This window comes from Vidua chalybeata, chromosome 6, assembly GCF_026979565.1.
Source record: "Vidua chalybeata isolate OUT-0048 chromosome 6, bVidCha1 merged haplotype, whole genome shotgun sequence".
Taxonomy (NCBI): domain Eukaryota; kingdom Metazoa; phylum Chordata; class Aves; order Passeriformes; family Viduidae; genus Vidua; species Vidua chalybeata.
In genome coordinates this window covers 51,095,215-51,106,689 of record NC_071535.1, presented here as the reverse complement: position 1 = coordinate 51,106,689, position 11,475 = coordinate 51,095,215, and the positions used below count along the sequence as shown (strand labels likewise).

Here is an 11,475-nt window from a genome sequence, read left to right as displayed (position 1 = left end):
TCCGAGGAAGTGATTTATTTCCACTTGTCTTTATGAGTTAAAGACAGTATCTTTTCTTTATAAAACAGTATCATGTATTATTTAGAAAAGGATTACACCTTTCTTGTCCAAGTTACACCCAGGTATGTCCTCCTGTCTATCTTTTAAGGATAGGTGGGTGGGTTGGTTTCTTTCTTTATGAGCAATCCTCAGAATGTAGCATCAGAAAACATATATAGGTGAGGATAAAGTTACCAGCAAATGGATAAATGTTCCTGGATAATTATTCATTAACAGAGGAACTCATCCACCAACTAGTGCTCCATCGGCTCCTCTGCCTTCTCCACTGTTTCTTCAACGGGCGTAACCGGCTTAGAGAGAGGAAAAAGAAGTATTTTAGGAAGGCAGAAGACAACACTTGACAAATCAGCTTTATCCCCATTGGAGTACCATGAGTGGTAAATGCAGCTTGTGTAAGCCAACAGCTCATGAATTACTGTTATCCGAATTAAACACAAGCAGGACACAGTTGGTAATTAGGAGACTATGGAGGCGTCTTGCAAAGGGCATGAGAAACATATGCAACCACTTCTGCTGTAAAACAGTGGAAACTTGTACTTGATCAGAGATGAGGAAAGAAGATGATATTGGAACAGCCTGGCATAAATCCAGAATAAACTGATTTAATAAGCATCTGAGTTACCAGTTAAGATTAGAGAGTGTTCCTATAGTAATTATGTATTTTAAAAATCGCCTTCCTAATACTCTGTTACAGTAGTAGAATTAAATTTATGTTAAACACAGTAGATCATATCTAATTATTGTCTTTCAACTAAGCCTATTTATTCACATCTGAACCACTCACCTTTCTCTGTGGTCTCTCCTCAAGACCTTCTAGGAATGGTGCTACATCATCATCATCATAGATAGTAAACTCCATGTCTTTGCCCACAATTCCAATTGAAACATTCTGTCAAGCAAAGGGTTGGAAGTAGTGAGAAGCATTTTCCTGCAATTAACTTTGGCTTTACAGCTTTCATTTACAAAAGCTATCATATTTCAAAATCTTCTAAGTAAAGGCATTCAAAGGTTTCAATTTCTTTCATTTTGTTTTCTTTTTCATAACACACAATTTCTCAAAACCGCCTATTTTCATCTCATTTTTATTTTCAGTTATTTTAAGACCTCTAAAAAAACATGGCGAGCTAAGAATAAAAATACATGGAAAATGGTAGATAATTGGATATCCTTAGAATTTTCTTCTTCAACAGGTCCTCAATTCATTGTCAAAAGTTTTTGTAGCTTTGTGATGCTGGATGCTCTAGAAGCTGTTGGTGCATTACCTTCACTCACTGCCCAGGTGAATTACTGACTGTGCTTACAATGCAAAGCTGGGATTCTACAGCTGCAGATAATGCAACTTAACCACTGATCAAAGCTTAAGATAGAGTGAAACCACCAAGGAAATAATGTTTTATTTAGTGAAAGCATCATTTTTGTGAAGAAACTTAAATCTGAGATGAACACAGAACAGTAGATAAACTGGTGACATGAAATGAAGATATTATCTACCAGTATTCAGCTTCAAAGCTTCAGTACCAGCCATACTTCCAAGAATTTTGTCACAGTTACTTCCAAGTAACAATAGCAAAGGAAACCTAGTCCTTACCTTGGTGGTTAGATCCTGTTCAGCAGGAAGAGTCTCTCTCAGGGCTCGCAGTCCATGTTTAACTAGCTCATTAAGATTACCTTAAAATAGAATCAGAAAGACATTCACAAACTATACGTTATTACCTCTAGACACTCATTCCCCTTCTTCCTAATCCTAGTTGACAGCTCCAAGATCAGCTTGGGTCAACTTGACTCCCAGACTTCCTCTCCTTTCTGAGCAGAGCTAGTTATAAAAGTTTTCCTTGAGAAACCAGCCTTCCCCTATATTTGAGGCCAAGTGCATCCATTTTTGACCCCTGCCTTGATTTAAGTTTTTTTCCCCCCAAGCAGGTATTCAATGGTTCCTCATCATCACCCCATACAAAAATAAATTCACCACTTTAAATGCAGCACCTAAATACTTGCCCTGACATACTAACCCTGCTCTGCTATGGAAACACTTTTCCTGAGTTAAAAAGGGCAGAGGCTTTTAATGTTTTTCACAGCTTTTCTTTCCATTAGATGAAATAAACACCAACGTGTTAAGACATGAAAATCTCAGCCATATTCTCTAAAATTTTGTCTTCATGCAGATTTACAGTTATGCCAAACTCGGCTCACAATACTTCATCTCACTCAGTGCAAAAGGATGGAGTGGCAGCAGGAGATAAACTGCAGAATTGATGAATACCAGTGGGTAGAGAGAGCTCCATTACTCACAGTCAATGAACTCAGTCATGTGCCTCTCCAAGTAAGTTCGTGCTGACTGTGAACGAGCACCAATGGACATTGCTTTGCAGTCAAAATAGTTTGCAGAGGGACAAGTCTGGAAGATGTGAGGGCCCATGTCCTACAAAGAGAGAAGAAAAACCCCACAGAATGTTAAACAAATATATAAATTCACACCAAGTCTGCTGCTAGAGCACAAAATTTTCTAAAAGAGTTTTGCTTCATGGTACATCACACCTACATATGTGCACAGAAACATGTTTTATATATATTTTATAGTGCTGATCATATCACTGTTCTTATGCAATTCCTTCAAAACTGTTGTTTAAAAAACCACAACAACGATTTTTAAAAAAACTCAAAAACCTCTTTTTCTCTACTTCTCTCATCTGCAGCTTTTAGATGGACAGGATGGCTGGCACAAAAAAGTTTCTTTCTCTGTTTTACAAATTGCACTGTGCTTAAGTATGCTCCCACTTTATGGCTTGCAGCAGGTATTTTACACACATTCTGTGTTACCTACAAAAAAGTAAAAACTTGCTGTAGACTAAACCACACCATCCAAAATTTCAGGCAATATCAAAATTTCCTCCAACCATCCTCACGTCAACAATCTTCAGGACAGAGATTCTCTGTGTGCTGCATTAAGCAAAATGTTGTTGCTAAACAAGTGAGAGAGAGGCCAGTGGTGATTTCCACATCCATTTTTTTTACTGGAAGTTTTAAAAATAATAGTTTGTAAACATCCAAAATCAATTGCAAAATATTTAGATAAAAAAATCTCATCTTTGCACCTTAAAATACTCAGTAAGTGTAGGAAGGATTAGCTATTAATTAAAACTTCTGAACTATTTTAGGGTAAGATACAGAAAATTATTTCCTTATTCAGAGAATTTTGACCAGTCTGCCTCTTCCATCTTTCCCTCTTGACATTTATTTGTTGCATAAAGTTTCCCTAAGCACATTTTCCTGCAGATCAATAGCAGCCAGAGCAGCTTACTCACATCATAGCCTGCGATGAGCAGTCCTACTCCGTAGGGCCTCCTGCCGTAGCGCTGAGTTGGAATCTGGGTTTCTTAGGAAAGCTAAGGAAACAATCTCAAACTTATATGATAATTACCCAAGAGTTTTCCTAAACCAAGCAGAGATGGACCAAAATGCAGCCTTATGGGCTGTTCTCCAAAAGTATACACAAGCAGCGTGAACAAAGAAGAATTGTCCAAAAAACTTTTTCAACTCTTAAGCTGTGACAGATTAAAGTCATTTTATGAAGGAGTAAAAAGCTATAAAAGTATAACAAGTGTATAAAAAAAGGATACTGCTTCCAATTAGTGACACTAGACGAGAAACTGGAAGAGGTCTATCAAACACAAATCTAGAATCCAAACACTCTTGACGCATGAAATTGCTAGGGAGCAAAAATACAAAAAAAAAAAATTAAAAATTCAAATCAGTGCATGGATCAAAGACACAATGAGGTTTTGTCTCAAGGCTTGTCTGTTAAGGTAAGCATTTTTGTTTCAATTCTGTTCATGAGAAAAAGGGTCAAAGGCTTCCCATTATTTCATTTCTACATGACCTATCATTGTTATTGAGAAAGTTGACCACAGGTTTGATAAAGTATAAACTGGGCATTTCAGCCATACAAATGCAAAGAAAGTAGAAGTTCATGCAGGCAACAGAAGAATCCTCTGGATAAATGGCAAGGTTAAATGGTAACTTAAAACTTATTTCAGAAATCCTTTGCAGCCCTTCTGATCCAAGTTGCTAAAAGCAAGCCCCCCTGAAGCCTACACAAACAGCACTGTATGTGTTTAATAACTTTCTCGAATGTGTGTACACAGAAGCAGCTGCCAGAGGAAAAGATGTGATAGAGTTTCTCAGACTGCTTGGAAACTCTCTCACGCTGAGGAAAGCAGACAGGACTGTTTTACTTGTAACAAAACCAAAGAGCAAAATTTTAGGCCAAACAAATGAGATTTCTGCCAACTAGTTAAAAACTTGCCAGAATTTTATGCTGAGGTCTTTGGCATAATACAACATTAAGCTGCAACTCAAGACTAATCCTTAGCAAAGCAGTAAATGTCATTTGCAATAGTCTGAATGAACTTTCCCTCATAATTGCAGCACTGTGTATGTCAACAAGCAGGATACTCACCACAAGAGTCTTGCATCGGCAGTAAGTCCAGCAATGGAGATACCAATATGGTTGTCAACGTACAGGATTTTTTTCTGATGAGCTGCCAGCTCAGACTGTGCTCTCTATGCATAAAAGAAGAAAGCTATGTGGCAAACTGAACAGTCTGCCAAGTACTGTGGAGAAATCTGCTAACATTTATAGCAAGAACTGAATATGTTCATGAAACAATAAAAAAAATTGAATTCATAAACTTGCAACAGGACACAAGAAAAACCTAATTCCACTTCAGTTCTCTCAGAACAAAAGAAAGAACAGATTCAAGTTTTGGGAAAAGAAAGGAATAGATTTACTACTTAATAACAAATTAAAAGAAAACAAAAGGAAAGAACACATATGTTAAAGGAAAAAAAATCTTCTCTTCATTTCCTTCACCATTTTGTGAAGATCTGCTTTGCATAGGTACTGGAAGTATTTCAGTCCTCAAGCAAAAGGAATCTGCAATTGCATTTACATTTCATGTCTAAGTACAGACTGCACAAAACTAATTTGCCAGACTAAAACTTTTCTATGAACATTATTGTCCCCACTGAGAGCAGAGTTCAGCAGTTACCTTGAGGGCCACCAGGACAGCGTGTGTTTTTGACTTCAGCCCCACAGTAGCTGAGCCTTGTTTCACTGCTTCCATGGCATATTCTATCTGATGAATTCGGCCCTGCAAAACCAAGTCGAAGGTCATCAATCACTCTCTAGTTAATCCTCTGAATCAGTTTCCAATTTTGCATTTTCAGACCTTTGATGCCCCACCCCAACGGGGACACTCACTGCACAACAGGTTAAATCAGAACGTGATTCAAAGACAGACAGAACTTCCAGCTGAAGTTGGACACTTAACTTTTAATCGGGTTTGCTGAAGAAATTAGTCTTACACAATTGTTGTGTCTCACCAGCCATTCCCCAATAACTTCTGAACAAGTTATTGGCCAACTGCACGTCTGAAACAGGAGTAGAGGTCTCAAACAGGAGTTGAGGTCCCTACAAGTTCTGCAGAGGTGGCCAGGAGCTTTAGCATCCATGTAACAGAACCACTGAGGGTTTTCCCATTTTCAGCACTCCAGCCCATGTCAGACAGCCAACACGGGCACTCCTATCCTGCAAGCACAGACACCATGGAGATGCATCCCATCAGTTGGGAAGGAGTGGAACACAGTAGCTGTTATGGTGAACGTGCAAGGGACGATCTACAGGATACTACCTTCCCATAGGTTGTTGGGGATTTTTTGCTTAAGGTCCTTTATTTAAGTCTACTAGAAAGACCCTAATGCTGAATTTCATCCCCTGTTTCAACTGGAATTTCAATAACATAAGATATTTCCTGCCCAAGAGCAGCACTGAATTGCTGTGACATGTCCAACATGAATTTGTCAGCTGTCAGGAATGATATGCAAGACTGTAAAAATGTGAAACCTCTTCAAGTTTTTAAATCTCCTATTTTCTTTTCTAACATATTCGAAAACATCTCCCAGTAAAGTATGATTTGCTCCTGCATTGACAGTGCCAAAAACTATTACAGCATCACATCAGTGCCTCAACTCCAAGAATGGATGGAGTAGCAATTGCATCACAGTAGCAATTTTAAAGGTCTTTTTTAAGAACAAACCCAACACTATTAATATTTTCAAGGTAATTTAAGAAAAACATAGAAATTTGTGCTGTTGATATTTTGCAGTATCTGCTAAAAGTCTCAAGAGAATGTTATAGTTTTAAAAGTAACTTCTAAAGTAACAGATAAGACAAAAAAATTAAAGTTTGTGATACAGAACCTGCCAGAGAAACAGAATCATTAAGAAGGATGAAAACAGCTCAAAGACACCAACACCTTCAAAGGCACCTACACCTATCATGGTATTGAGTGAAAAAAAAGGGAAATATTCAAGATTGCCCTCATGGGGAGAGGAAAGGATAGAACTCGCTCTGTTGCACTGTATGGAAAATGTATCTCACATGCAATAGTGCTACATGATGAAGAATTTCAGTAGCCATACAAACCCACAAACTAATGATACATTAGCTTTATACTAATGCAATTTGCTACTCGTATTTTAAATAAATCTCCAGTTTTCCTGAATACAAAAAGAGTCTTCTTCCAAGGCTCTGGTCTTCTGTAAGCATCCTGTCTTAAAATATCCATAGTGAGAGAAGAGGCAATATTAAAAACCTCAGCTGACAGTGGCTTTTAAAATTCCAGAATATTTACTTTCAACACAACCTGTGTAAGTTTCAGAACACACAATCTATGCTTTCAGTACAAATACACAGTGTGAAACTGATTCAGAAGTAGTAAAATTTCAAATTCAAATGCAAATCTCACTTGAACCTCCCAATTATAAACTAAATAGCTCCTTCCCCATATTATCTAGTGGACAGAAGAGAGAAAGAGCCAGCAACGGCTTAACTTTGGGGAGACTGAAACTGTTTCATGCTTTGTGTACCTTACTTACCTACTTATCGTAGCTCTGTGAATGGATCATAGTGTCATGGAATGGTTTGGGTTGGAAGGGACCTTTACAAGATCATCTCGTCCAACCACCCAAAGATGACAGCATCTCTTTTGCACGTCACAAGTACATTTAGAGAGCAACTGCATTAAGCACCTGGAGGGAACAAGGCCCAGGTAAGCAGCACTTAGGTTCATACACCAGCAGACAGGGATGTGCTGAGAGCTTTCTGGACACCTACAGCCTACAAAGGGAGAGGGGAGCAGCCTGCAGGAAGCTTCAGGCACCTGAGCACAACATTTGTGACTGTAATACCACTGCTGTGAGGTGGAGAAAACCCAAAAACGAAGTTAGAACCCCAGTGAGCAAGTGTATAAAGGTTTTACCTGTGGGCTCCAAACTGTGACATCATTGTCGTACTGGTTGCGAAACTGGAATGAACAAAATAAAACTCATTAGTATCCCTAATAAGCTAACAGAGTGCTCCTGGAGGAAACCCTGGTTTTCACAGAATCCCAGCACTACAGAATCAATAAGGTTGGAAATACCTCTGATACATCGAGTCCAATCTGTGACTGATCACGACCCAGTTAACTAGGCCATGGCACTGAGTGCCACATCCAGCCTCCCTAAACACCTGCAGGGATGGTGACGCCACCACCTTCCTGGGCAGCCCATTCCAATAACCACCCTTTCTGTGAATAAGTTCTTACTTTGTTAAATTCCTTCTGTCAAACTGTTAAGTGGAAGGGATCTCTAGAAATCAACCAGTCCAGCCCCCCTGCCAAGGCAGGGCCGCAGGAGCAGTGACACAGGAACACATTCAGGTGGGTTTGAATGTCTCCAGAGGGAGACTCAATGGCCTCCCTAGGCAGCCCTTCCAGTGCTCTGACACCCTCAGTGTAAAGAACTTTTTCCTTATGTTGAGGTGAAACTTCTTTAGTTTCAGTTTATGGCCATTGCTCCTCATCATGTCACCGAGCACCACTGAAAAGTGTCCGGCGTCCGGCACCATCCTCTTCGCCCGCCTTTGAAATACCTGTATGCATTAATAAATCCCCTCGCAGCCTTCTCGCCCAGACTGAACAGGCCCAGTTCCCGCAGTCTCCTAACAACAGAGATGCTCCAGACCCCTGGAGAGATATCTACATGCATCCTCACAGGGCCTCGGAAGTCTCTGTCCCAGGGCCGAAGCAGGGCAAGCTCCCCGCTCCCATTTGTTTTCACGCCGGCAGCGAGGCCCAGTCCCGCCCGCGGCCCCGCGTGGCCCGGGAACTGCTTACTCACGGGCCCGCTCCCTGCCGCCCGCTCTCCCGGCTCCCCCGTGCCGGCTGGGCAGGCCGGGCAGGCGGCGGGGGTCCCCTATCCCGGGCCGTGTCCCCTGTCCCGCCCCGGCGGCCCTCACCATCGTCCTGCTTCCCGGCGGCGGCGGCGGCTCCGGGCGGCGCGGGGCAGCGAGCGCTCCGGGTCGGGAGCGGGCAGGCGGCGCCAGTCGCGCCGCGAGTCATCGATGGGCCGCGCCTGCGCACTGCCTCTGAGGGGGAGGCGGCTAGTTGAAGGCCGATTTAAATTACCGAAATTGTTTTGTTATTTTTAAGCTTTCTGATAATAAAAAAAGTTTATTTGGTTCGGAAACGACTTCCTTTCCTCACCGTTTTTGTGTGGGAACAGGATGTATAAACATTTTATGAAGAGAGCTGAACAGCTTTCAGGTCTCCCGGAGGTTGCAGTAAATATTCCCGCAGCCGCTCCCCAGTGCCGCTCCCCAATAACTTCCTACGGCAATAAGGGACTCCCCAGTGGAACTTTGGACCCCCCAAAGCTCCATTCATTCCACCCACGGGAGCAGAACAACACGCAGACATTTCCCCTCATTTTGGCACAACCGCGTTAGTTTTGATAGAAGGCTAAACCACGCCAAGACTCCCCATTGTTCTGTATTTGTACAGCGAGGAATATCAGCAGCCACGGTTTTAGCGATAAAAAAAAGCAGGATTGTAAAACTTCGTGGAGAATATTGGTAATAGCTGCATAAATAAAGAACTTTTGGGAGCTCTATGAACTGTTGCAGGTTTATTAAATAACAACGGAAGTATTTTCCCGAGTAATCTTTCCCCCTTTATTAGATGGATAGAAGAAGATGTAGCCAAACTCGAAGTCATCAGATGCCCAGCTATTAAAAATTTATTCTGAAGCGAAGGGGTTGGGGTCCCGTGGCAGCAGGAAGGGGGGCAGGGGACGGGGTTCCTGCTGCCGCAGGGCTGCAGGCAGCACAACTGCTCTGTATTCCCAGGGCAGCAGTGCAAGAGGATGCCGGAGACAGGAATAATCTCTAGAACGGGGAAATGCTTACGGTGGGAGGAAGTCATTCACTTCCTTCTGGATGCTCCTTCTTGCCCTTTAGGCTCAGGACGAGACCTCTACAGGCAGGGCTAAAGCCAGAGGGTTGAAGGTGTATTTGTGATTTCACCTCAGTGTGCTGGTGGTGTTAAAGAGCTCCCAGCCTATTCCTCATTTAAACTGAGGGTGTAAGGTGTCGATCCAGAAGACGAGAAAGACAAAATCAACAAGGCAAAATCTCATAGCTCTTTCTCAGATAACAAAGGCATCACACCAGAAAAGAAGTATTTTGCATATATTAGAAATTTAATTGCAGAGTGAAAAATTGAATGATGAGCAGCAATCAATATATTACATCGGGACATCACAATATAAAAGAGTACAGGACTGAAAAGTAAAGATAAAACTATCCTCACATTTAAATGAACTACTTATTAAAATATCTAAGTTAAGAGAAAATAATATTTTCTCCCTTTTGATTTCACAGTTGACAACCTGATAACCAGGATGACTTCAGAGCAATGAATACACAATTGATAGCTGTATGAAAACAAGTTCAGTGCTCAGTAGTGTCCAAATTAAATGTAAGGAAGGAGAACAAAACATAAAGCATTGCTGTGCCACTATATAAATCCATACTGCATCTGACACTTGAACATTGGCCATGACTCTTGTTTCCCACCTTGAAAAGATGTGGCACTGGGAAAAGTAGAAAGAAGGAAATTATGGAATAGCTTCATATAAAGGATGACAGTAAGGAGTAGAAGTCCTCAGTGTAAATAGCAGATAAAGGAGGAAAGGCTTTGAACTCTTGCCAAATCACAGCTGGCACAGAGATGCTGAATAGATTCAACATTTCTCTCTGTCCTGCAGCTCTGGTGCAGGGTGTCTTTAAAAGCCAAGCCAAGGGGGTACTTCTGGGTCTAGTCATACCTGTGCTGTAGAAACCTCTGCACCTGAATACATCATGGGCTTTTGGTCACATACTGAGAGAGCAACTGGACAAATTCACAGACTAAACAACAGTCCGAGTCACCAATGCTGCTGCTACAATGTTTGAGCTAAGAGCAGCAGTGAAAGCATAGCTAACCTAAACCATGCATATACAGTCTCAAGAGAAACTAGTGAGCCTGTTTTATTCTACGCTGTGTTTCCAGCAGAGTTATAAACAGCATCTGACATCTGAGCGATGACAGGCATTGCTCTGCAGAGATTAATGTACAGCAACTGAAAGGCAAGGCCATTATGCCTCTGCTTCTGCTGATTCACAAGAGGAAACAACATTCCTGCAAGTTCCTTTTTGGGATACCACTCACCATCAGCCCACATTAACCCCTGTGTGCTATGCTCCTAGTTAGATGGAGTATTTTGGCAAAAGACTGGCTCCTCTGAGGTCAGTGGTGAAACTCTGGGAGCACTCCCAGGGGGTGCACGTTGTGCTGCTTAGGCACAGCAGACTGCCAAAGGAGGAGGAAGAAAACTGCTGTGCCAGAGTAAGAGACAGACTGAATGAAGGCAGTGCCTCCATCCCCTTGGAGAAGGGGAAGGATAGATCCCAGAGAGATCACAGAGCCACTCCTGTCAGATGGACAAGTGGTTGCCCACAAATAGCAGTGCTGTCATAATGTGCTCAGGACTGAGCATTTTGACTAAGTTATTTTGAGAACTGTCTTACTGCCTTGACAATGTGAACAATCCATATTTGGATTTAATACAGGTAAGAGATTTGCTTCATTAATAGATATATGGTGACAAGACTACTTAATTAATTAATTAGAAGCCTTGGTGTATGAAATACGTAGTATTTGATGACATTTTCATCAAGTAGGTTAAGACTAAAAATAAAAATTTGGCAGCAACTATGAATGTACATACTTGTTTTTAGAATCATTGAAAGACAATCTTGGAAGTTCTTACAAAGGAAAAAATCTATCATTTTGTATTAATAAATAGGAAAAAATAACCTCTCTATATAAATTATACCAGATTTCTTTCCTATTCTTGTGCTGGCAAATTAGTAGAGATGCAGACATTTCAGTCTCTATGACAAACTTGCATTCATGTTGCCAAAGGCATTTTTTTCCATTTTTAAACTACTGACCAATTTAAATCACTGGAATGTTTTGTCAGGAGAAGTGTTAA

General features: G+C 41.2%; 1 protein-coding gene across 2 annotated transcripts; it reads right to left on the bottom strand.

Moving 5' to 3' along the window:
- PSMA1 (proteasome 20S subunit alpha 1) lies at positions 1–8,496 on the bottom strand. 2 transcript variants are annotated; one of them, XM_053946478.1, is made up of 10 exons: positions 8,399–8,496; positions 7,380–7,424; positions 5,109–5,210; positions 4,517–4,620; positions 3,678–3,766; positions 3,363–3,433; positions 2,350–2,479; positions 1,649–1,728; positions 845–949; positions 1–350 (listed from the first exon to the last, which is right to left on the bottom strand). In XM_053946478.1, exons 1-10 carry the CDS (start codon positions 8,399–8,401, stop codon positions 294–296), a joined length of 786 nt encoding a protein of 261 aa, XP_053802453.1. In that variant the 5' UTR covers positions 8,402–8,496; the 3' UTR covers positions 1–293. The 2 variants fall into 2 exon arrangements, with proteins under 2 accessions (XP_053802453.1, XP_053802454.1); XM_053946479.1 differs by lacking the exons at positions 7,380–7,424; positions 8,399–8,496 and adding an exon at positions 6,997–7,086.
- Between the last annotated feature and the right edge of the window lie 2,979 nt (positions 8,497–11,475).